Raw genomic sequence first — 26,330 nt, forward strand, 5'->3', positions numbered from 1 at the left:
TGTATTTCAGGAAGGATTACCTCAAAGCTCACACATCTGACAGTCAGGTTAGTCAAGAGCTCCCCCCCCCTTTTTTTTTTTTTTTTGCTTATCTAATCCGTAGTTTCTGATGAAAATTAAAACTTCAGCTAATTAGTTAAGCACTTTTTCTAAATATATAATATCCAACAAATTATAACTACCATTAAACTGGCTCTTCTTCCTATCAGCTTGAATACAAAACCAGAAGACTTACTTTTAATACTGACATTTGTTTCCACCTCTATTTCCAGAGGCAGTATTTTAAGGAAAGAGGTAATTTCTTAAATATGGAACAGTAGGTTAAAATACAGACTGGTAAATGAATGGGTGAAAAGGTAATAGAAAGGATTAATTCAGTAAAATAATAGGCAAACATTCAAATACAGTTAGAAAGCAACAATCTGGCAGAAACAGCATTTAGTATAATTTTGTTCACAAAGAGCAAGCTTTCAATACCAATCCTCATGCACTGCATTAATTAGCAATTCCATGGCAAATTTACAAAAAAAAAGTTTACAATGCTTCTGCCATCACAAAAAAAAACGTAGAAAAGAAAGCAAAATCATAGATGTATTAGATATGTGTCTTAATAAGTGACATTTGTTTTAGGCTATTTTTTGTTTGAGTCTTTACAGACACATAAAAATAAGGACAGTATAAAACAAATCCTGTTTCAGGGTATTAAAAGAATGCCCTACAGCTCAGACAAAACCAGAGACAGCAAGTCATCTGTCTTTATAAATTTGTACTAGCTGATTACAGAAAATATCAAACATTTAAAAGATTATATTAGATCCCTTTTTCAATTATTCATAAGAAAAATGCCAACTATTCCTATCAAATAATGACTAGTAGAGACTAGGCTGATTATAATACCTTTAACCTTCTTCTAGTAACAAATATCCTAAAAGGGCATGATGAGTAATGTGGTAATTCCCACAATTCTCAGAATCTGTATCCTGTTTAAACCTGCATAATGTCTGGAAGCACAAAGGCAACAATGAAGTTTTCTGGGAATCAGGAAGTCCATCCGACTTACTCTCCAATACATTGCCACTTATGAGGCTAGTGTTTTGCAAAAATGTATTAGGGCCTTTACTGATTACATCTGAAATTTGTAAAATTTCAATCCTGAAGAATTAAAATAATAATAAACCCATAAGTCTTACCCTTGGCTTCTTTCCCTTTCCCTTTTGCCTCCCTTTGCTTAACATTCTTGAGATACCCTTGAGGAGAATTTGGAGCCATCCCTTCAGGAGGAGGTGACCGAGTGGTGGTTGTGCTATTTTCATTGTTTGGTTTGTGTACTGGAGAAGAGTGTGTGGAAGCAGAAGGGCTTGACTCCAGAGGACTTTCTGTGCTTTCTCTTTTCTCAGGCTTTTCACTCTTTCGATCTGGGTCCTCCAGGCATGGGAGAGGTAATTTTTCACCTGTTTCTAAGGTCTTAGTTAGGTACATAGAGGAAGATTCTCTGTTGAGAACGTGGTCTTCTGAATCTTCATCCTTCAATACATTTGAAAGTTATTTTTTGATAAACATGACATATACTCATTCATTGTCTGTTCTTTTACTAGGGTGGAAGGATGTGCTAAGCAAACTTCCCCAGTTCAGGAAATTTTCTGAACTTACATACTTGTGGATACCATCTGAATCACATGAATCTGATTTTAGAATGTGTTACCCACCTCTATACACATCTTTCTGCACATCCCAAGTAAACTTCTTCCAGCCAAATCAGAAATGTTCTGGTACACATTAGCCATCCCAATTCAATGCAGCCAGTTTTCAATCTCCCTGAATTAGTTCAGTGTCCTCCTTCTATTACAGGCTCTCCCATATATTGCCTATCTATACCTCAATTCTCCAGTTGTTTTCCAGAAACACGAGAACATTTTACTGGCACACTTCTTGTGAACTCAAATGATGACTTATGAAAAATGAAGCATTTCAGAACTCTTTAGTTTTTGAAGAAATTTGGTAACTGACTTGTTCCAGATGAAGGCATAACAAGATAAAATAGTGTATTTCTCAACATGTCACTGTATCAAAATCTGTCAGCAAGCAGAAGCAGCACAGAACAAGCTCACACAGTTCTTTGCTAACTCCAAATTAACTGTGCCACAAAAACACGCCAGAGTTCCCATGTATGTCATGAACCCCAAAAGGTTTTTTCCTTTGATGCAGCATAAAACAAGGATGCTTTGGCACAGCCTGCATGAAGCATGGAGAACACTTACAATTGCAAATACAGATAAAACTCAACCCATAGTCAGTATCCAGAGCACATGATCACCAGTGTCAGTACCTGCAGATTTGCAGTCTGTTGTGCAACCCCAAGAGATTCTTTCAGCTTTGACCGAGAAGGTGGCTGGCGTTTTACTTTCAAAGCAAGCTGAGCTTTTGCTTTGTGGGCACTGGTGTCTAATCTGGGAGTATCCCCAACAAAAGCATCAAAATCTGCAACAAACACATACTTTTCAAAAAAGCAAACAAAAACCCCATCAAAAACTGCTAGGCAAGTTCACCAACCCCCTGTCCAGAAAAATATTCAGAATCTAAGTCGGAATTATTCTACCTATTAACCATTACTGTATGAAAATAATTTTCATATTATACTGCACTATTTTACACATTGCAATAGCAATTTCTGTTTAATTTGAAATATACTTTTACCCAATTTCTTCAATTAAAAAAAAATAAAATCCAACAGATGATAATTCTTATGGATTGAAAACTGAATTCTGTTCTCAAATAGATGAAAATCTGTGCCCCAGATGTGCTTTCCTAACATCATTCTTTAGGATAGAAACTCTTTACAAAGTAAGAATTTGCCAAATATTTTTAAAATTTCATTCTCATTGGAACCTCCATCTGATATTTCATTACATTCTGTGCATAAAATTGAGACAAAAAAAATCACAGCAAGTTTACTGTAAATTATAGCTTGAAATAAATGGGATTTTAACTGACATATCTCAGTGTTTTAGTCCCATCAGTAGTTCAACTAACAGAGAACCCAAAGAACTGTTAAAATAGTTGTCTCTCCATCCACCTCCTCTTTCCCACAAGACCTAAGAAATACATTACAATTCTACTGAAAATGCTGGGGGAAGCTAAACTCAAGTATCCACACTGACTCAGCTAAAACATTTACCCAGTCAGAAGGAAACAGGAAACACTTCACTTCTCTTAATAACAAAAAAACCACTATACATATAACGCCTCCTAATTTTCCTTAAGTGTAAATAAGGAAACCAGCATATCTAAAGAATTTATTCTACTTACCAGAAACCAGCATATCTAAAGAATTTATTCTTTCTTCTATTGATTTGGTTTCTTTTTCATTGTCTTCTTTAATCTTTGATTGTTCATTAGATTGGTCTGGACTTTGACAGCCATCTTCCAATAAACTGCCACCTTCAAACACATAAGGCATTTTCTCATATGCTTTCAATTTATTTTCAAGCTCTGAAATCTGCAAGAATTAAAATTCAGAAGTGAGATACATGTCTCCAAAAATGCAGAAGTTTATTTCAAAATATAATACTGCTTTACTTTTTCCTGATAGATTTTCAGTTGTTCTGCATATTTCTGGTCTCTTTCTTCAAGTAGCTTTGAATGATCTTCTTCTTTCTTCATAAATTCTATTTCTCTGGTGAAAGAAATATATACACGTCTATGAAACAGTAATATACAGAAATGCAGAAAAAGATGTTAAATAGCAATACGCACAATTGCATTAACTAAAAAACATTCCATTAGTGAATGGTGACAAAAATCAGTCTGCAAGGTATAGGTGATTCATTAATCTTATCATGTCAGAAAATGACATATCTATTTGTATGCTTCTACTGTCTTCAAAAGAAAATAGAGATGACTGTGACTTAGTCTGGACAGAAAAACGATGCATGGCAACACTTTTTCTGCAAAGGTACAACCATCTCTCATTTTAAAAGCGGCAAGTTGCATATGCATTTAAGCCTGAAATACATGCACGACTCCAATCATTACATCTTACTCTCTTCCACAAAGATACATGCACACACAGTATATTTTCCAAAAGTTATGGCAAAATTCTTTGTTGGAAATTAAATTGCATTTCAAGTTTCTACTTGGTCCATCCTACAGCAATTGCAATGGCTGCGTTTTACAAAAAAGAAACAATGACTACAAGAAGGAAACAAAAATAAAAGCTGTTTTTGCCTGCATCATATGAAATGACATACAAAACCAGAAAATAAGCATAAAACATCTACAACAGATGCAAAAGCTTCAAGGATAATCAAACAAGTAATGGGAATTGGCTAAACAGCAAGGGAATGGAAAGCAGCATGTTAGCAGTCATCTTCACGTACTTTTGAACTTCCATACGGATAAGCTTGGGAGGAGAGGGGAAAGGAGACCTTTAAAAAGCTCACCAAACAGCACAAAAACGTACTGTGAAAAGTAACATTTCTGGAAGTGGACTACAGAGCAAAAGATCATAATAAATTGCCTTTAAAAGTAAGTAGCAAGTGGAGAAATTGGGAACAAGAGTATTACACACTTACAGCAACTACCAAAAGCAACAGCTGTGTTCTCTATTATCAGGACACATCTACAAATATTTTGCAATTACCTCCTCATAAAACAAGATCATAGAACAATTAGACACTACCACATAACAGTGATGAAGCCCCCCACAGATGTATCTAATAAACAACAGTACCTCCACTAAAAAACCCAAATCCTTTAACAGATTGAAGATACTGTTTTCATGCTGCCATTTTAGTGGGCTAGACACATATCCCCAAACTTTCAGTTTCTCTCAAAATTCTTTTTACTCCTCCTACAAGATATACCTAACTCACACTAAATCACTTGTAACTGGCTATTATGAAACATCCTTTGACGTCTATTCTATCTGGAACATTGAAGTCAGCCAAGCTGAGGGTTTTTCACAAAGAGCAAAAGATATTGCCTAACACCTCATATCAAATTTCAAGTAGTCCTTCCAAAAAAGTAAATATGCATTACAGCTTTTAAACTAAGTTTTTTTTTTTAATAGTTGTCATTGAAATATTAAAGAATTTTTCCTTAGCTATAAATCAAAATCAGCAGCAAGATTTTCAGAGAGCCTTTCCAGAAGTTGGTGATGTAAGGTATGGAATAATTCAGCATTTGTAGCCCACTTCTTCCCTGCACTCTAATAAATAAAAAGAGAATATGTTAAGCAAATCCTATTCCCCTAGGTATTGCTGACAGCTTTCCCCAAGTTGCACAAAACATTCAACCAATACGTAGAGACCTGGCATTTTGGGGTACTTACTTTTGTTGGTAGTCTTTAAGCAATTTCTTGGCCTTGTTGTATTTCTTTTCAAGGGCATCACATTGTTCTTGAGTCTCTTTAAGACGCTCATTTACTGTTTTGCATAAATTTTGTGCCTCTAACCAGTAGGTCTCCAACTTTTTAATTTTCTCTTTGCTTTCATCCAAGTTTTGCTGTAGTTGGGCTCGATTAAATTTCCATTCGTTTTTTTCTGCTTCAACAACTTTTAACTGAAAAGATTAATACTTAATGAATTGATCTAAACTAAAAGATGAAATAAAAAACAGTTGCTGATACATGTAGAGAACAGCTAATAATGATTACATACTTATCAGTAATATGAAAACAGGACACAACTTTTAAAGTAATCACATCAACTCTTCCAACCCTTGCTAATCTAATCAAGTTAAGAACTGAAACCCAAGAGTCTTTAACTGCTTCCTCATTTGTACTGCATCATTCTAGACAGATTAAATGACCAAGATCTGTATTATTAGCTTATCTTGCTCAAGATTTCACCAGAACTTAGTATCTCTGGAGAGGCCTACTTTGAATACCTTCAAAGGCAACTGCAGAAAAAGAATTTTAACCTGTGTAAGACAAGCTCCCTGTCTCACTACTTTGTTACCCACAGCTTTTTGAATAAAGATAACACGACCAGCTGATCTTCCCTGGTAACTTCATATGACACTGGTCTTCCAAATCAATGATGGCATGTGCAGGGTTTCCTTTTCTTGAGCTTATGTCCAAAACCACCAAATATTCCCTCAGTAAAGGAAAGGGATGCCAACCCTTCAGCTTGACAGCAGCCACACTACACACAGGTATGTTAACATGTGAAGCTCTGCAGGCCTTGGAGGAGTGAACAAGCAAGATACAGCTTAGTTTATACCCATGCCTCCTTCTTTGGGGACACCACTTCCACTGAGGAAATAAATCACTGCTTTTTAAGCCAGTTAAGATCACCTGCCAATGGAACAAGGATGTTGAAAGGACCAAGAATTTCTTGAATTTAAAAATGGGGTCGTAAGTTGTACTAACACCAACATCTTTAACAGCTTTTGTGCAATCCAGTCGGGGCACATACCAAAAATACTAGAAAGAGGAGGAGCACTGTCAGAAATCAAAAAGGGAGCTGTTGTAAGTAGCTATGTCTGCCTTGCCTCAACAGTTACATAGTGCATTAAATACCCCAATAGTTACTGCTACTGAGAATCACTGCAACCTGAAGCACTATGCCCTCTTCACTTGCTACCTGCTCCTAGCAATGTGCTGCAACTTGTCCTAGGATATGCATTTCTGAGCAAGGCAACACAGAAAGGCAATGGAATAAATGAAGCTGCTTGCTCACACACAGTATTTTCAGAAAAAGGCCATGTATAAATCTGCATCAGTGGAAAAAGCAGCAAAAAAGAAAAAGAAACACCTTCTCAGAATAAGCAGAGGCATTGAACCAATCTTCAGCAACAAACAAAACTACTGGAAAAAAACACTCTGCCAGACCAGGTCAGAAATTTGAGGAGGGAAAGAGGATAACAGAAATAACTTTCTGGTAACAGAAAGACAGCCACAAACCATTGTCTGACCAAATCTATTCTCAAATAAGACAAGTTCAAACCACTGCTAATGTTCTCATATTTGTTTATGAGCTGTTTCATACAGCTCTCCACAGTATTCAGCTACTCTAAGCAGTAATACTGAAGTGTTCCTTTTAAAGTGGAGACTTGGGGGGTTTTTCTAGTTGTTTTATGTGACTTTTGGGGCTTTATTTGTTTGGTTGATTTATTTTATTTTATTTTTAATTTGAGCATAGCTCTTCAGCTTAGAAATGTCTGTCCAGCATAAAGTAGAGAGCGCTGAGGCACACACTGATTGCTGCCTTTTGCATTCAGCCTATTCCTGGTAAAATCAGCAGCCACAAAAACAAAACAAACCCCCCCCAAACAAACCACCCAACAAAAAACCCTACCAATAATTATATTCTTTGAAAACTTACTTTCTCCTTCAGTTGATTCACTTCAGCTATTGTTACTGCATGTTTTAATTGTAGCTGGAACAGATGAAAAAAACTGTATGAGCACACACAAAATTACATTTGAAAATGTTAGCTTTAAATATTTCTCCATGATACCCTTTTTCCCTAAACCATTGTTAGAGTGGCATAAAGTCAACATAATTACTTGTCATTTACAGGAGAAGTCATCATGAGCTTTTATTTAAAAAAAAATTAAAAATTACTCAAACTTCAAACAAGTTCCCCAGTACATAACCACCCTAAAAATCTCCCATTGTTGTCTATATATTAAGCTGAAAAGATTATGATAAGGTTTCAATGTGCCAGAGTAATGAAAAGCAGCAATGCACTTAAGATGACAACTGGGACACAGAAAAAAGGAAAAACTTAACAGTACTAAATATTTTTACAATCAGCACTAAAAAATAAATGTGTTTGCTTTATTTTAAAATTAAGCCATGTATTTTTACACCACAAATCTTCATAGGATTATTAGAAATCAAAAAGACTACACTTAAGCCAAATGTAAAGATTTTTTTAACAAGTATTAATTGTTCCTTATTTCTCTCTTTCCATCTGTAACCCTGCGGGGATTTTCTTTTTGTCAAGGCACATTGCACCAATCCCAAATTACAACTGGTGAATCCATGACTATTCTTTATTTAGATTATGTCAGTAACAGCACAGTAATGATTCTACATGAGATTATAATTGTATCCCAAGTAAATACAGCACTTAAGAAGCTTCAGCTTGCTGCAATGCTTCCAAACCTAGAAAAATTGTGAATGTTCTCTAGAGATCAGCAGCCTGCAATTTCTACTTCCTCAATGACAAGAGGAATGACAGAGACAATGGCAACAAGAACAAACTTAGGAGATCTGCAAAATACCAATCCAATACCAACACAAAAATAAGATGATGCAGCAGCAAATAGCATCTGATAAAACAGTTTCTTTGCAGTATATTTTTCTCCTCACAGAGTGAAAATGACAGGCACTTAAATCTGCCAGAGAAGCCTGGACTCCTAAATGCCAAAGTCTGTACCATTTAAGTCCCTGACTAAATCCCACAGCCCTGAATAAAGCAAATATGCTCCTTTATAAAAACCCTGGGAAAAGAGAACCGTACTATTTCCAATTATGTTAAGTTGTGATTCAGAGTCTGGAATGCCCTACTGGGTTTACAAATCCATTCCTTCCAAAACACACACCATAAAAATACTCTCCAAGTCAAAAATATGCCTATCTACAGAATCAAGTCTTTTATGTACACAGATATCTCAGAAGACTGCAGGGACTAAACCAAGAAATTAGATATGTATTTCCTGTCTTCCTGAAAAACATCTAACAACACTTGAGACTATTCAGAAGAGGCATATTTGCACAACCCTCGTGCCCTCTGCAGCTAAAGCCATTCTGCTGGGCAGCAAACACAAGCACAAGCCAATGGGCCACAGGAGAACTAAGAAAAGCATCCTATTTATCTAATGCAATACTCAGACAACAAGGACCGAGCTGGGGCTGGGTTCTACCGCCCGTTTCCAAGGGCTTTTCAAATTTAAATCAAAAGATTGTTTAATGTAAATATGCATAGGGAAACTGGATATAAAAAATTACAGAAGACCTATATTTCAATGGACATTTACCAGAGATATTTATTGGTGACACTGGGGAAAGAAACCCCAAAGCAACGAGAGGGAACATGAAGGAGATTATATCCAAATCCTACAAGCTTCAGATGCTCCCCAGTGCATCACAAAGAATATTTAAGAAACTGCTACAACACCTCTTTAAATTTAAGAAGAGACTCTGCTGAATCCATATCCAGTAGTAAACCAATATCTTCATTTTCAGGAAGATCAAAAACTTCTACAGATTTTCCACGTAAATGTGACTCATATGTATCCTCCTCCTCATCATCATAGTCATCATCCTGACAAAATGAGAAAATCATGACATTCTGTAACACAAACACTTTTGCATTAAGGTAGTAGCAATAACCAAAGCACACAATCAAAGAATCCTACCAGCTGCAAAACTTTTCTTGACTAGTTACTATATACCTATGGTATATATCTATATCTATGGTATATATATACACATCTTATACCTATGGTAAGTGTTAAAATTGACTTGCAAACACCTTCATCAAAGTCCCACAAAAGAGAGTTAAGAAAGACATGCACAAAATGATCACATACAGCTGACAGTTCAAAGTGTATTTTGGGTTGGTGATAAAGCAATAACCACATGCCTTAACAACAGCAGTGTATGAAGTGCTTATTTTCCTGTTTTTAACAAGTTGCCTGTGTTGTACTTTTTTGCCTCAGTTGGATTAACCCCCACCATTTGCCCCATTAGCAGAGCATGAGCAATGTTTACCTGCTCTGTATCATCATGAGCATAGTGCTGCTCGTACAGACACCGCTCTTGCTCTAAGGTCTCACTAATGAGACGAGCTACTTCACTCTCAGCCCCCGGCTTCTCTCTCCCAATCAGGAACCTACAGGAAAAAAGAACAAATTATCTTGCAGCAAAAAAATTTAAGACATGCCTAGGAAATGAGTTTGCTACACTGTTGCCTTCACAATATCTTTGCAAAATTTTCATACTGTGGTTTTGTATTCTCCATGAATGAAAAATGGCAAAAAGAAACTATTATTTCAGAGAAAACATACATACCTCACAGTGCCTTTGGTGTTCTTTAGTACAGTGGCTGCAAAGAACTGAGTAACTCCCACTAGACTTATGCCATCAACCTCAACAATCTGATCATTTACTTGAATTCTGCAAAATAAATAAATGCTTAGCTATCAGGTAAACAATAGTATTTTGGCTTGAAAAATTTTTGACATGACAAATATCACCTAAAACTCACTAGTATTTTCAATGATAAATTCTGACTCCACTGAAATTCATTGCTTAAAAATAGTCTCCTCATCCTCTGTTACTATGCAAATCAACAATTTAAATTTACACAGTATTTGACTCGATGTTTTTTATATTATTTATAACTGTGATTGGTGCTCCAGAGTGTCAATATGAATCATTTTGTGGTACTTCTACACGAGCTCATTTTGAACATATCTCATATATGCTGCAAGTAGATCTACAGTTACTTAGCAAAAATGTCCTATAATAAAAAACTCATTTTTAAAAATTTAACATAAAGCAGGAATGTAATAATCACTCAGCTGCATTCAGCTTTTGTACTTTTATTCACAGTATACAGCATATCTAATGAAATCAACTGGGCCCAGTTAGAAATTTGTAAAAAGCATAATCAATTCAACGAAAAACTCACCGTCCATCCCTCTGAGCAGCTCCACCATCTGTTATTGTTTTTACAAAAATACCTAGTTTTTCCAGTCCCTGATCAGCACCAACTCCCATTCCAATGATACTGATGCCCAAACCCCTATCACCTAAGGGATTCAAAAATCTAACATTAGTTGCATGACATATGATGTAACAGTTAGCAATACTGAGTTGTTTCAAAGCATTCCAAGTCTTTCTACACAAAAGATAATAGAAATTAACTTTAAAAAAGAGAAAAAAATAGAATATATTCTATATGTAGATACTACTTAAAGCCTTTTTGCCCTGTAGCCTTCCTAACTTCAATTCAGTATGACAATCTGCACTTAATACTCACTAAATTCACCAGAACTTGCCACAAATCTAACCCCAGACACATACACAAAAATTCAAGACCTAAATTCCAGGAATATACATCTATGGTTTTATCTTTTGTTCCCATAGTATCTCCTGCAAATATTCAAGATTTGATTTGCACCTTTTTCAATTTCCACAGGAAACACTTCCATTTTTTCCACCCTTTTCTCAAGTTCATACTCAGCTGAGGCTGCCACAGGGTCAACTTCTTCATTACGTCTATCATAGTCTTCATTTGAGTAAGTACTGAAAACCTAAGAAATGGAACAGAAAACTTTTTTTAATGTCTTCTCACCTCCTTTCAAACACCATATAATTGAAAGACAATCCATAAGGAAATTAAAGTGGTATTTTCAGAGATCTCATTTTCTAAACAACCATCAATTTAATAAATACTGCTGCTGTCACACAGTTTCCAGCTTGCACAGAAGTAACATTTTAAGTTTCAAAACAATGACTTGAACAGATTTTATCTTGCAAACACACCAAAGAGTTAAAAGAAATCAGTCAGCTCCTCTTTGATATCGTGTGACTTTTTTTATTAGGACTACATTCCACCAAATCCTTCCTCTCTTCTTCCCTCCCCCCACACCATCTGCCAATTGCAGTGTTTCAAACAGATGTAGTTTTCTGATTTTGCAAGGGAATCATGCAGTTTCCCAGGAAAAGGAAATGCCTTGCTACATACATTACTATTTTTAGTATTCACTCCAGCCGAGTTTCTGAATTGTTAAAAATAAAAGATAAACAAACAACACAAATTAAGACAGAAATCTAGAAGGAAGAATTAACTATATATAACAGACATATCAGCATGTTCATTAAATGCATTTAAATTAAGAAGTTAGGAAAAAAAAGGAAAAATATCACACCCTCATTTATCTTAAAAATTAAGGTTTATCTGCTAAATGTTTTTCAGGCACTAAGTATTTTATCCACCACCACTGTAAGACAAAAAAGCACTCATGGCTGCTGCAGCAGCCATCTCCCTAATCAAGAACATGCAGCACTGACATGAAGTTCATTCACACTGGTTTACTGTATTTTAGCAACTGTTGTATTTTCTGCTGAGACTACCTAGACAGGTAACTGAATCATGGAAATATCACAGCATTAGCTGTAATGAACATTTTCCCTGTGAATTTACATTCACTAGTATACAGCTTTAGCTCTGCAGAGCAGTAGCTTCAGACACTGAAAAATGGTCATTGAAACAGATTATCAAAATGCAACCAATATAATTCGGTATTTCCTGTGAGGAGCCTACTGCCATCACCTTCAGACTACAACTTGACATCAGTTCACAAACTCTTCCCACACCTGCGAAACACCTACTCCAGACACATGGCATGGCCAGTCCAGCAAGAAAGGTTAGATCCACTTGGCTGAAAGGGAAGGAAGAAACCCACTCTCAGAAATCTTATGCCTTCCACAATGAAAGAACCTTCCTTAGAAGCTGTTATTCCTAAGTCTTGCATAAAGGTCAATAAATAAACTCCTTGTGACTTTCATACAGATACCAGTAGGCAACAACTGGACACAGAAAGACAGCAAGGGTCACACTTACAGCATGTCTTCCATGAGCTTTACAGAAAAAATCTGCAAAACAGACAAAGAAAACCATCTAAATGGTCTTATTCTACCACTATCAGAAAAAAGTGGCCAAGTTCTTTAAATTAATCACCCTCCTCAGCCCCCAAATCACTAAATAGGATATGCAGCAGAAGCATTTAATGAAGCATTATTCATCCTTTGGAAGAAGACTGGCCTAGTTTTATTTTTCATTCCAACAGAAAAAGCAGCATCTCCAAAAACAGTCAAATTATAATAAGATGAATTTTAAACTAATAATAAAAAGGAAGAACATGAGTGGACAAATGATAACTTGTTATTGAGAAGATCTGAGTTCTTGAGGGCAAATCAAATACCAAGGCATGAGAAAAAAAAAAACCCATAAAAATTCATACACATATAATCTAGTATTAACAGTATGACTACAATATAAAAAAGATATCTCAACTATCAAATGGTTGAGCAAAATGTGGAGAATGGCAGTAGTTCATTTTGGAGACAGTGACAACTGTATTTCCTTAGTGCTTTACAACTCAGTGGTCTAAGAGAGCAGAACATTATGCAAATAATTACTATCTACTGAAAAATGACATTACCACAGGGATAACTGGCTGCTTGCACAACACTATAAAGTGCTGGAAATTTGGGAAAGCAAAGTTGCACTGTAACAACAGCATTATGTACACTGCAAGCCTTGGGCACCAGCATTAAAATATCTCTGGAACTTCTAAAAATGATTTATCACTTTTCCAATTTAAAATTAACAGAATTGTACTTTAGAATCTTATGGAATTTGCTCATTTTTATGCAAAATTGATGATAGGAATTGTTCATCTACCAGAAGCGGATAATAGAATTTAAAACTAGTGGTCACTTCAATTCCAGTGCCGTTTATCATTGCTATTAATAAAATAATGGCATAAACATATTTATGCAAATGAAGAATCCTAATATTTATGCATATTACCTTTCTAAGAAAAGCCTACTTGAAATAAATTCTGTGTAATTTACTAAGAGAAAGAATTCATACTTTTATCTTAAAGTGACAGTTGACAAGTGTATGAGAACATTTGGGTAATGTTCTTAAAACCATAACCTCACAATTAAAAGAAAACAGACCTACTTCCAAATAGTAAGAACAACACACCCCTCTCCAAATTTCAGAAAAATAATTTTGAGGAAAAACATTAATTTACAAAGAACAGAAGAAAAGTAAAACTTATAACCAGAAGCCAAACACTGGAAAAACAGAAAGAAAAGTAAAAGCACACTACAAAAATTATGACTGAAGAGTCAAGGGTATAATACAGAAATTTTATTGTGTACACATGGAATCATAACATTGTGTTCATCTTTTATGAGAGAGAAAAAAAATGTTGCTATTAATACAGAAAATACAGAACTGGTCAGCAAGTTGTTCTTGCCAAGTAGCAAAAGTAACATTTAAATGTGGATAATAAATAATGTAAGTTCACAGTTTAGAAGACTGATGAGAAAGCTAAACATGTTCATCCCTACACTGTGTCTGGCAGGGTTTAGTCACTGAATCAAATGCATTACAGACAAAAGAAATTCTAATCTTACTATTCAGAAACCACTGCAAGCTAGAGATTTAAAAATTATTAGTACCGCAACTGGTATTTTTAAAATATATTTTTTAGCCAACACAAATTATTGGCTCAACACAGGGAAAACAGGTGAATTTCACATGGAAACCATGTGAATTTCACAAGCCTTTTCCCATAGCTTGTTATATATCCAGGATGTTACCCTAACATTAGTAATTTTTGGATCCTGTCAAGTTAATGAATGGCAAAATGCTGAAAAGGTTGGTTTTTTTTCACTTAAAACCTTTTTCCTTCAGAATGAATACAATTAACTTGAATCAAAGAAAGTTCTGATAGAAGGCTGAATTTTTAAGAATTATTTGAATTGAACTGTTTTAAACACATAATGGTAAGTTTTCAAACATACTTAGTGCTCGAACAGCATATATATTTATCTGGAGAGAAAAATAGCTACATTCTTCACACCAGAAAAATCTGGTGTGAAGATGCAAAACTTGGTTTGCATATTTTATGAAGGTGCTTATCCTCAAGACAAGACCCGCACCCAAAAAACACCAACAGAGCCTGTCTAAAAGACCCTGCTGTTCAGTTCCTGTAATTATTACAGAACCAAAAATTTCTTGTATCATCTTAGTGCCAACACAGAAAATAGCGTTATCACAGAAAAACAACCATGACCTTCACATGCTTCAAACTCTTAACAGCACAGAAGAATGTCTATTAAATATGTTACTTTTAGAAGAATATTAATTAGTTAGAGGGCAAACACTAATTTACCATGTGCTTGCAAGAAGGTTCAAAAAATCTAAAAAAAATCACGAAGACCTCCACTCCAACATTCATTTCTAGTATATAGATTTGTTTGTGCCTAATGCAAAGCAGAACATTACAAAAGCAATTAAACAGTCAGATTAGGAAATCAGGAACTGCCCGGAAGGGCCTCCAACTAATTAGAATGGAAGCAACATCCACATCATGTTAAAGTTCTCATGTAATCCTGCAGCATTTGCTGGGAAGGCTCACAACACCTGCACGGGCAGTTACAGCACCACTGAACATCTGAGAGAGGCCCTGGAGTGTTCCTGATCCCTGCCTGGAGCACACCCAGCCAGGACCACAGCCCTGCCTCACCTGCCCTCATTTGAATGTGCCTGTTTACTGACACTCCATAAAGCCAACATTCAAAACACGAGTTAAAGCTCAGGGAAAATTACCCAATAGCAAACAGTTTCAGCTTTCCAAACTGAGGCCTTTGTGATGCCTGGCAAAATGTGAAGTGCCCATGAATAATCATTTGAAATAGCAGCACTGAAGCAGGACTGAAGCCTAATGTACACTTTACTGTTTACTCTTACCATATCTCTCTTCTGTTCAAGTAGACATCTTGCTATTGCTATCCTATTCTTCCCTCTACTTCCAAAAGCGATGTGGTTAATATTTCATTAGCACTGCTTTCTATATTTTAAGTAAAAATTGCCTATATCTGATCTAACTCAATTCAGGCTATACAATCATAGAAGCAGCAAAGAGAAATATTGTGTTTAATTTGACTTTTTAAATACTCACACCTTTACTCTTCAAAAAGTTTTCAGAATGGCTGGTAACTGTTAAAGGTCGATATTATAAACAATTACACTCAAGACAGCAATTTCTGTTACTAACCAGGTAGACAGGCAGGCTTTGCACACTCATGTCCTTGGTACTGCAGCCTGGTATGACTTCATCAAAAACCCCAACCAAGTCAGTTTACATAAAGACAAAAGTGCAATCTAGCTTTACATCTACAATGCAAACAATTTCATATGGACAATGTTATCATAAATAAACCAGTTTTTTACCAGTCTCAGTCTCTACTTAATTCTCAATAAAACAGTAAAATTTATTCTTTAGTTCTGTTTTTCACTGCAGGAGATTAAACACTGTAGCCTGCTAAAGAACAAGACAGTCAATAATGGCATCTATTTCAGTCAGGTTATGCTAGCTACTTGAGAAGGAGAAACATTCACTTTCAGCATTTAATTTTTCAATCCCAGTGGAAGAAATATTGAAGACAAAGAAAAGCATCCATTCAGATTCAGAGCACTGATTTTATTTCATTTCAGGTATTCAGAGAAGTTCAGAGACACTCCATGATCCCCATCTGCAGAAGAGCTCTGCTCTGGCCTGGCTGTACTCCTCCAGCAACTCAACTTGAGGTGGCTATGCTCTCTGACTGACAAAGAGACTGAAAGGCTCCAAAATAAGTAGCATATATCCATAAGAACAAAAACTGTTCAAAATACCACATAAAAGGAAGCACAAAAAAAAATTAGCTTCTGAAAGCTAGGTATGTGTATAAAGAGAGTGACTCAATGACAAACCTCTGTGAATTTCACAGGTGCCTTGGTACCATCAGTTTACCCCTGGCGATGCACACAGATACACATGTATCTATTTGGTATTCACCAAAACAAAAATCTTGGCCTGACCAAATTGAAACAGCAAGCAAATCACTGTGGGGAACTTCAAAAGAATAACAGTGGACACAAAAATAGTCCACCTGTATTTTAAAGTCCTTAGGAAGAAACAACAAAATAACCCTGTCATCGGGGGTACCAGATCAACTCAATTAACTAATCTGCATTAATACAATTAACCAATCTGCATTAATAGTACCATTAGCAATGATCAATACCCCAGCTCTAAAAAGAAGGGTCAATTCACTATGCCAAGTCATATTAGAGGGTGATGAAAGAAAATGTCTGAAAAATAGGATATTTGACATATTGCATAATACTTTCATACTAAATAAAAATGTAAGAACCCTGTAAAAACCTCTGCACAATCCTCATGATTTCAGGATTACAAAATATGTACTCAGATAAGATGAAAGCAAGGATCTTTTTACTGACATCCTTCTTAGTGTTCACTTTTCTTTTTGTTAGAATTATATGGAAAGGGGATAATTTTTTTTTTAATTTATTTCTCTCCAGAGGTAAACTGCAAAAAAGTTTCAGCTACTTCTGGTTCATTTTTTACCTGGCTAGGAAATGTATTCTCACATAGTAACAACACTAATCATCATGAAAAGACACTGAATCTTTCAGCACTTCAACTGTTGATCTACTGAACTTGTCTCCTATAAATCTGCTTATCTTTGCTGATCCCCACCACCTCCTCAGTGTTTCTTCTAATCATCTCCCATGAAACCCTCAAGTGCCTCATATTCACCTCCTTTTCTCCCTCCTGTTCCCCACAGCTGTTCTGACAAAGTAAAACCGTGCAGGCTGGAAATGCTGGCAGGGAATATGTAGTGATCAGCTAGCATTAAGCCAAAAAGAACAAGTAACTTAAACAAAAGCTGCAGCCCTGTCATCAGTGAGGCCATGAATATGCACCTCTGATACAAGGGCTAATTTTCCAAACAAACCAATCAGTACTTTAAAAGTACCTTTTAAAACCCCTCTCTCCTTCCTAATAAATCCAGGTGAAACTTCTAGAAGTTCAAAGCTGGAGGGACTGAAAGGAGAGTGGGGACAGGCAGGTGATAACCTCACCTGATCTCCATTACCTCAACACTCTCTCTCTCTCTCTCTCTATATATATATATATAATTTTCTAGCATAATCAAATACATTAAGCAAGTCAGTTGGTATGTTGTCTAACTGCATCTGCAGAATAATTCAGTTGGAAATACACTGAGATATTAATGTAGAGAGTCCAGCTGCTCCAGCAGTGAGCCAGGATACAAAAAGAAATTCTTTACTTTTTCTGTTCCAATTCAGATTTCTGATCTACAGCCTCATGTCCTGGCACAGGACTCTCATCCAAAGACTCCTGAAATGTCAAATCAATCTACTATTGTAAACATTACATATCAAACATTTACTAAAAATGAAACAAGAAGATGTTTGGTTTAAAAAAAGAAAAAAGCCAAAGACAGCTTGAGTTGAAAGAGCTTTGTTCCAGCTGAACAACCATCACAGCATCAAAAAACAAGGACCATAAAGGCACCAGAAAGATTCAACACAGAACTGTGTAACACAGGTAAACCTATGGGAAGACTTAAATGCATTTAGGCTTAATAACCATTTAACTTAAGAAAGATTTTACTTGTATGAAAATTGAACTTTCAATAAAGGTTTAAAGATTATATTTTCTCAAAAAAAAAACCCCAAAACAACAAAAATTTCAAATGTGTGTGAAAATATATACCTTCTTCCTCCAGTTATTACCCATATTTTTAATCTCTCATACTGTTAAGTTGCAGGAATGCCATACTGTCAGATGCAGACAGAACAAAATAGAATTATTTTTTGTGAAAAATCACTGAAAAGCACCGTGGAGAGATTGAGATGAAAATATGAAGAGAAGTTGGTTTCATGTTACATTACAAATGTCATAATGTTAAGAAACGGAGCTTCAAAACAATTAAAATCTATAACATTAAACAAGCAAATTGTCATTGGAAAAGATCCCAAACAAAGTAGTATGGAAAGACACATTATTTCTGTCAAGAAACAAAATATTTATTCCCACATATAAGCCAATTCTGTTTAAATCTGGTCTCAAATCAAATCTCTGTTTTCCTTCATCAACCCTCACCCACATCACATACTTGTTTCTTAGTGCCACAGAAGTACTTTACAGAAGTGCTTGAGCAATGGCTGACAATTGACCAGCCATCAATTCTCTAATTCCTGAAGGAACTCAGGGTTGGGTACCTTCAACCAGGCAGTGCATTTTGTACCCCTCGTTGTGTAGGACACTGTAAGTACACGAACAAACAGTTCCAAACTCAGAGGCTGTATGAAGCTGAAGCACCACACTGCAACATTGTGTTAAAACACCAGTCTGCACACTGACCTAGAAAATCTGTGCATGTCCTAAAAGTGCATCTTCTAAAAGCATTTGCAGGCATGCTGTCAAAATCTAATTCAAGGGTTATCTTCACTTAGTTCTTCATTAACTTCCACAGTAAGCAGTTTTGTACAAAAAACGTTGAAGAATAGGAAAGGCTGAACACCACCACCATTTGTGCCCAGCTATACACAGAACAGCTTTACTGTGATGTGCAAGACAAATGGCAATACTAGGAAGGATTCCCATGTTCTCACAGAAGCAGCTGAAACTAGACTGGTTAGGACAACACACAGACTGTGAAACTGCCTGCAGTTTCCTTATGAAGCAAATTTATGCTCAGCTGTGACAAATATAAAAGTAATATCTTTATAAGGTTCGGGGTTTGTTCTGTTTACTTTTTTGAACTGCTTTCTTGACTAAACCAGCTCAAAATATATTACTATTCACAAAAAGCTGGGAACAGACACTCCCATGCAACATAAATTAGATAACACTGATAAGTAAATAGAAGCAAACAGCAGCAGCAGCTGTACTATCTTTTCAGCTTACCTGAGCTACAGAATTTCTAAGGATCATAAATCATTTCAGAAGTTAGTCACTGTGCTATTAAAGGCTTGGAGGACAAAGTTTGTTTGACACAGTCAGAGGTGAAAACATCTCAATTTGAAAACAAGCATTTGTTTTCCAAACAGAAAGTTTCAAAATGACAAACATCAAACAGCACTCAGTCATTACATTTATGTTAATTAAAGCCTTTCAAGGTAATCTCATAACTGACAGCAAGTTAACATCTACATTACAAAGGCAAAATGAAATATAAAGGGATGACAGAAGAATTACCTGATGTTATTTGCCTTGTGTGTAATGCTGATTGTTTACACAGTTCACTCAGAAAACTTCAACACAAAGGCAAATTCAGTTCCCTTGCAAATACCTTGGACTGCAAGTGTGCTTTACATTCCTTACTGGCTTCATATGTGGCAACAAGAGACTAAAAATTGCTCATGTACCATAACACAAACCCAGGCTGCAAAGTTCTGCTAATAACTGTATTGTATCACTCTCTAAACTACTCCAGGAAAACAAGAACCGAGATAAAATGTTCCCCAGCATCTGGAAAGATCAAACAGCAGCAGGACTTAAGAGAGTCTGGTCACCCACAGCAAGTAAAAAAATCCCATATATCGTTTATCAACAGCTTCTATGGAATTTAAACACTTAAAAAGTCTCATCTGTGCTTGCTTTCACAGGCACAGGGCAACACAAAACAACAGAGTATTGTGTAATTCTGTTCCATCTTTCCTGAAATTATTAGATCAAATTATGTTCCCAAGCCCTGCTACAGATGTCAACAATTACAGACCTCCACCACAGGTCAGCTGCAGTGCTAACAGTGTTAGCTACCCCTGGGAGCTCCACAGTCTCCTTCTTTTACCCAATAAACTTGCCAATATTACTAATGACTAGAAGCTTTGAAACAGAAATATTAATAAAGTTCTCTTTGTTGCAGCAGTATAAATGCTGTTTTTAAGATGTCTTAAGTTCTACCCATTACTGACAGACATATCCAAACTCCCTTTTGCAGATTTCAAATTCAACGGTCAAGGCTCCCTCACTGCAGAATGCTGCAGATCTGAGAATGTGCTTTTTCTTGCCCAATACACTCTGAACATTTTGAATTCTTCACCTCTACCAGATACCTGCTAAACAGCAACTGCAAGAGACACAGATGGTTTCTTTGTCATCACTAGAGATTCAGAATGAAAGCAGCAAGCATGCAAGGGCAGCCTGGCCTCTCTCAGGAACATCTGTGAGGAGAAGAATCATAGACCTTCTCTAGTGGCTACAAATGTCTGAAAATGGTACTCACATTTTAGTCAAACTTATTAGTCTAAATAAAGCTGAAAGAAGAAGCTACTAGGATACATTTCTCACTATGGCACAGCTCAAAGCTGTGGTAGGGACCAGGAATAATCTTTTAGCTACCAATGAGATATTTTTTTCTCTTCCAATTTAAGATGCACCATCTATGAAGAAAGATGGAGAGATTTCCTTCTGTAGGGTAAAACTGGGATTTTCTAAAAGGTTATTGAGATATTAAAAATACAGAATTGAAGAAAGTTCTGGGTAGGCATAAAAAGCTGGAATTCTTTATTTTATAGAATACAAATCCCAAAAACCATATAACCAGGACTTATTCCCACTAATTATAATAGAAACATGAAGCAAAAAGGCAGACATGGGAACAGAAATCATTGCTTAGGCAAAAGGAACAAAGAGGGAAAACCTATTGAAAATGACCCATAGAAAGAGATCCCTATACCCAATGTAGGAAAGATACAGTCAAGTTTCACTGAAAGGGGATAATGGAAGGCAAGTATCACAAGCTTCAATTTAAGGGCCTTAAAAAGTATCTCAATAACGCTATTGCTATTAAGTACAGTTTATTCTGTCAATCCAAGTGGGGCATTCTGGCAAGAACTGTTATTTTTCATAGGAAACCGCTACCAGTTGCTTCTAACCATTCATCTCTTGATTGTGTAAATGATAATCTGAGACAGGTTGCTTCCTGTTGCTTTCAGAGAAGCAGCTATAATTGAGCAGTGCTTGTTACCAAATTCTGAGTTTTGTCTACACAAGAGCTACCATCACAGTTAGCACTGAGATTTCTACCGGGGCTCTCAATTATGTCTGGTATAGGCACAGCAAAGAAGGCAGAAGTCTGTTAAGGGCCGCTGCTGCAGTAGGAAATCAGCAATGATCAGGAAAACCCTGCCTACAGCAGGAAGTCACTTAACACATTTACAGTAGACTCTACTCGGCACTTTGCTCAGATACTGAGTGCACAAATGCATGTAGAAATGGACTGATGCCCCTCTGGCTCTCTCCCAGCCCCAACCAGACTCATTATGCAGTTTTCAATAGCAGCACTCTCCCCTTCACTGCTCCAGGTCACCACTAAAGCAACATCAACTAGAAGAAAGCCATATAAAGTCAGCTTGTCTATGGAGAGACTATAAAAAAAACCCACACGCAACAAAACTCACATTTTGCCAAATTTTTTTGCCACGATCAAAACATCTTTTTGGGTACAGCACTAGTGTGTGTTAGCAAACTGGGAAATTACAGCTCTGTGCTGTGGGAAGTTCAAGAGTCAACAGAATTTTTACATCCCTCTGATCAGTAAAATGAGTCCTGACTCTAAGAACAAAATGTAAAAGCTGTTTTATTAATAGTTATTTCTTTCAGTCATGTGATAGTAGAAGAGAAGCATTCTGAGGAAAGTCTGTACAGTCCCCCTTCTACCCTTGTCCATGTCTCCCAATTCTCCTTCCAAAGTTTAACAGAGACTAGAATTATTCAAGTCTGGAAAGAGACTATGGGTGAACATGGCTTGAGTTGTGGAGCAACTTATTTTGTGGGTATTTTTGGTGGAGGAAGATCAGACACATAAGTCTTTTTAATTTGTTCAAGTTAGAACTTACACTACTCCTCATTAGCCAGTCTGCTCTATAACTTTGACTTCTGCAACTTCGTAACTCCAAAATAATCAAGTTAACACTCCTATGGCTTATTCACCTTATCAGTATTAGAGCCAAACAACATATATATGATTATTATTGGAGAGAATTCTAGAATCTTAAAATACAAGAACCAGTCATTTGATATTTTCTTATAGTTCATTCCATAAACAAGTCTGAAGTTGAATATCAAAGTTTTCAGGGAGGAGGGGGGAGGGTTGTTTGGATTTTTTTTTAACTTTTGTGCCAAAAGGAAAACTGAAAACAATAATTCCTAACGCAATGCCTCAATTCTAAAAAAATTAAAGTATTAAAGGTCAAGGTGTTTGTATCTGCTGCTGAAAAAGTCCAGCAAGTAAGATCTCATGTGCTTCACTACACTATCTTATGAAGCAGCTGTTATTAAGAAATCACTTGAGACTAACTAATAAGTTTTCTGAAGTGGTAACTTCTCTCATACTTAGTGTTGAAAAAAAGCTATAAACTTACAATTCTTAAATGCTTTTAGAACCTAAAAAAACCCACAAAACACCCAAAATTTATTTCCTGAGTATTTCTGACTGCAAAACAATTTAAAAAGAAAAAAGAAAACTCAAATGTACTTACTTTGATAGGAGCTGTTGAGAACTTAACTTTTCGGTCTGGCGCTGGATCTTCCTCTTCAGAAAGTCCAGGAAACTCCTCATATTCGCTGTCATACATATAGTCCTCCTCTCCCTCCAAAATTTCTCTGCCTTCAGGCTCTTGGTTTTCTGGCTCTGTGTCCCTGTCATCATCAAAAGCTGCATTCTCTATTCCAAAATCACTGAAGTCCTCACTTTGCTTTTCTAACACTTGCTCCTCTTCTTCAGTACCCTCTTCCTGCTCTAGAACATCCTGTACTTGTGGAGCTGGACCATCTCTTACAGACATCCCATCTCCTTCTTCTTCCCATCTGGTCTTGCTGCCATCCATAAACTCTTCTACCACTTCCAAGGCATAGTTGCTTCTCTTCCCTTCCTGTAGATCACATGTGAGCTTCTGATTCTCTTCATCAACGTGATCTTTCTCCAAACCTTTTTTTTCATGCCCTGAGGTTTCATCTTGTGCAACCAGCTCTGTGCAAGTCACCTCTGTGGGAGAAACCCAGGCGCAAACACTATCTGACATCTGCTGAGCCTCCTGAGCCGGCATACTGCCCATATTCCACGGGCTTCTCTCAAGTACCAGTTGCTCTCTTTTGTCTTTTCCCAGTGCCTTGCTCGGCTCATCTCTGCAGGTCTCAGGCGCTTTGGGGAATGCACCTTTCTCCCGACATCCTTCAGCAATAGCAGATGAATTCAAAGTCTGCTGGCCTCTCAAAGGGTCCTGACTTGGAGAACTATCATTTTTGGAAGTTTCTTTGCATTCTTCAGTATCACTGTCACCCAGAAAGCTTTCCAGCCTCCTAGAAATGGGCCCTGCATTCAGGAAGGAAGATTTGGAACCACTGTTAGTATGTTGCTGCTTCAACTCCTCATTACTTTGATTTTCAGCCTTCTCCAGTACAACTGGAGGACTTGCTTCTGTATTAAAACTGAAGTGATCCACCACATTGCTGCAATCAGAAGCTGAACCATGTCTCCTCTTATCTTCACTTCTTTCACATTTGCTGGGGGAATATCTGTCCACTGAGCTCCGTTGTTTTATATTTCTCTCGAAGAGCTTCCTGGTCTCTGAAAATTTTTCTGCCAGGGCTACTTTGTCCAAGTCTGCCTCATCGTTGCTACGGATGACTTTGTCAGCAGAAGAAGACACAGACGTTGAATCCACAGGACTGCCACTGGGGCTGGTACTTGTATTAAGAAGATTATTTTTTTGGACAATGAGAAAAGATGGACTACCTGGAGAAGATCCATACTCCGCTGCCGTGCCCCGTTTAGTATCAGCCGGTGGATTGCTTTCACAAGAGCTTCCCATTTGCAGAAACATATTTTTGATCTTGTGTACTCTGTTACCGTAAGTGGCAGCTCTGCCTCGACTGTGCGGGTCACTTCCCCCTCCATTGGAAGAGGTGCTCAGCTTCTGATGCAAGCCTGTTTTGTTGGAAGCGTTGTCAGGATTGTTTACACCATCAAAAGAGCATTTGATAGCATGGAAATCAGATTTGTAAGCATTTCGGTGTGGAGAAGCGCTTCTTAAAGTCCTCTCCCCCTTGCCTTCGGTTTTCATCATTGTTGAAGAGGAAGCTCCCTCCACTCCTTAAGAAGAATGGGAAGAACGATTCCCTAGCACAAAGCTTCCACCCTCCAACACCAGGCAGTGTATATCCCAGAGAAGATCCCAAAAGCAGCCTTTCACTCAGTCAGCCTCCCTGCTCGCATTGAAATGGAGCGCAGGGGACGCTACGTGGAGAGAAAGAAATCAAAGCGCGTGAATGGCCACATCGGGAGTTATCCCCAGCGCGGATCGCGGGATCCGGAAAGCCATCTGCAGAGAGACAGAGAGTTTCCATTAACTCGGGGCCTCGCCGGCGTGTGACACGAATCCAAAACTCGGGCTGGGAATCGCAGCCCAAGACCTCTCTGCGGGATAAAGCCCATTGTGTCGGCCGGGACGCGCGGACCCAGCTGCTCCCCGCGCACCGACCTGACGGCTCTGGCGAGGGATGCGGCGGCAGGCGGCCCCCCCGCAACCTCCGGCTGCCGCCCCTCCGCTAAGGGCCGTCCCGGGCTGGGCCAGGCCAGGCCGGCTCGGGCGGCGGCGGGGGAGGGCAGCGCCAGCCCTTCCTGCCGCCCGGGGGAGGCCGGGCCCGGGCCGGACCGCGCGCCCGCACCGCGGCGGGGCAGGACGGAGGGGCCCGGGCTCCCCGCGCCGCCCGCAACGGGGGAAGCCACAAGTTTCGGCCCCAAGTTGGGGCTTCCCCGTGGTGGCGCTTTGCGCCGCGGGGCCTGCGGGGTGCGCAGCGGAGCCGCCCCGGTACCTCGCCCCAAACTTTCCGAGCCAGCCTACCTGGGGGCGGGGGTCCTGCGCCTCCTTGGCCTCAGCGTTCCCAGCCGCCCAGCGGCCGCACACACCACGCCATCATTATCCGCCGCCACAGCCGCCCGCCTTTCCTCTCTCTCTTTCTGCTTCCCTCCTACCCCCCCTCCGCCCTGCCGCCGCCCCGCTCTCCTCACTCCACCTTCCTCCCGCCCCCGCGGCGCGCTCAGAACCGCCGCCTGCCCGCCCGCGCCGCTCCCCGGCCTCACGCTGCTCCGCGCCCTCCTCCGCGCTGTGTCTCGGGCCCGCCCGCGCGCGCTCCCTGCCTCGCTCGCACACAAAGAGAGGGAGCGGCGGGCGCGCCCCTGCTCCGCTCTCAGCTCCACGGAAGAGACGGGCTGGGGGCGGCGGGCACGACCGGCCCGAGGGAAGCGCCTCCCGCGCCGGGATATACCACGCCATGGCGGGATACGGGTTTCGGGTGATACCATGTCGGCGAGGCGAGCCGGCGCGGGGCAGCGTCGGTGGGCCCCGAGCGCTCACCGGTGCCTCCGCCGGGGGAGCTGGAGACAGTGGGGCGAGGGACGCTGGAGAAAGGCGAGCGCCGAGCTGCCGTGATGCTGCGCGCTACTTTCAAACCCGGGCGGCCAGCGCGGCGCGGAGAGCGACAGCTGCCGCGACCGAGGCTCGGACAGTTGAAGTAACAACAGTGCCAAACCTTTCCTTTTCCCCCTCTTCCTTTCAAAAATCGAGCTGGTGTTAGCCGCTCCCGAGCAGGTCGGTGTCAGAGCACAGGAGGGTCCACCTGCTGCCCCGGGACGGCCTGACGTGTCCGCGCAGGAACGGGGCTGAGCCCTCGGGGCTCCCTCG

The 26,330-nt window shown here is 38.8% G+C and overlaps 1 protein-coding gene across 3 annotated transcripts in view; it reads right to left on the reverse strand.

Moving 5' to 3' along the window:
* LOC134421341 (neurabin-1-like) overlaps positions 1-25,765 on the reverse strand; it is a 41,238-nt gene extending 15,473 nt beyond the window's left edge. For 2 of the 3 annotated variants that reach the window (XM_063162148.1, XM_063162145.1), the window contains exons 1-13: positions 25,491-25,608; positions 23,127-24,968; positions 11,139-11,271; positions 10,647-10,767; positions 10,025-10,129; positions 9,725-9,845; positions 9,129-9,275; positions 7,326-7,379; positions 5,330-5,559; positions 3,577-3,673; positions 3,307-3,496; positions 2,327-2,478; positions 1,191-1,524 (exon numbers count right to left, since the gene is read on the reverse strand). In XM_063162148.1, the coding sequence (XP_063018218.1) occupies positions 1,191-1,524; positions 2,327-2,478; positions 3,307-3,496; positions 3,577-3,673; positions 5,330-5,559; positions 7,326-7,379; positions 9,129-9,275; positions 9,725-9,845; positions 10,025-10,129; positions 10,647-10,767; positions 11,139-11,271; positions 23,127-24,713 (3,271 nt within the window). In that variant the 5' untranslated portion in view covers positions 24,714-24,968; positions 25,491-25,608. Of the gene's footprint in view, positions 1-1,190; positions 1,525-2,326; positions 2,479-3,306; positions 3,497-3,576; positions 3,674-5,329; positions 5,560-7,325; positions 7,380-9,128; positions 9,276-9,724; positions 9,846-10,024; positions 10,130-10,646; positions 10,768-11,138; positions 11,272-23,126; positions 24,969-25,490; positions 25,609-25,729 lie in introns of those variants that run through there. The other variant, XM_063162147.1, reaches the window with a different exon arrangement.
* Positions 25,766-26,330: the final 565 nt, after the last annotated feature.

The sequence above is a fragment of the Melospiza melodia genome, chromosome 8, assembly GCF_035770615.1.
Source record: "Melospiza melodia melodia isolate bMelMel2 chromosome 8, bMelMel2.pri, whole genome shotgun sequence".
Lineage (NCBI taxonomy): Eukaryota > Metazoa > Chordata > Aves > Passeriformes > Passerellidae > Melospiza > Melospiza melodia.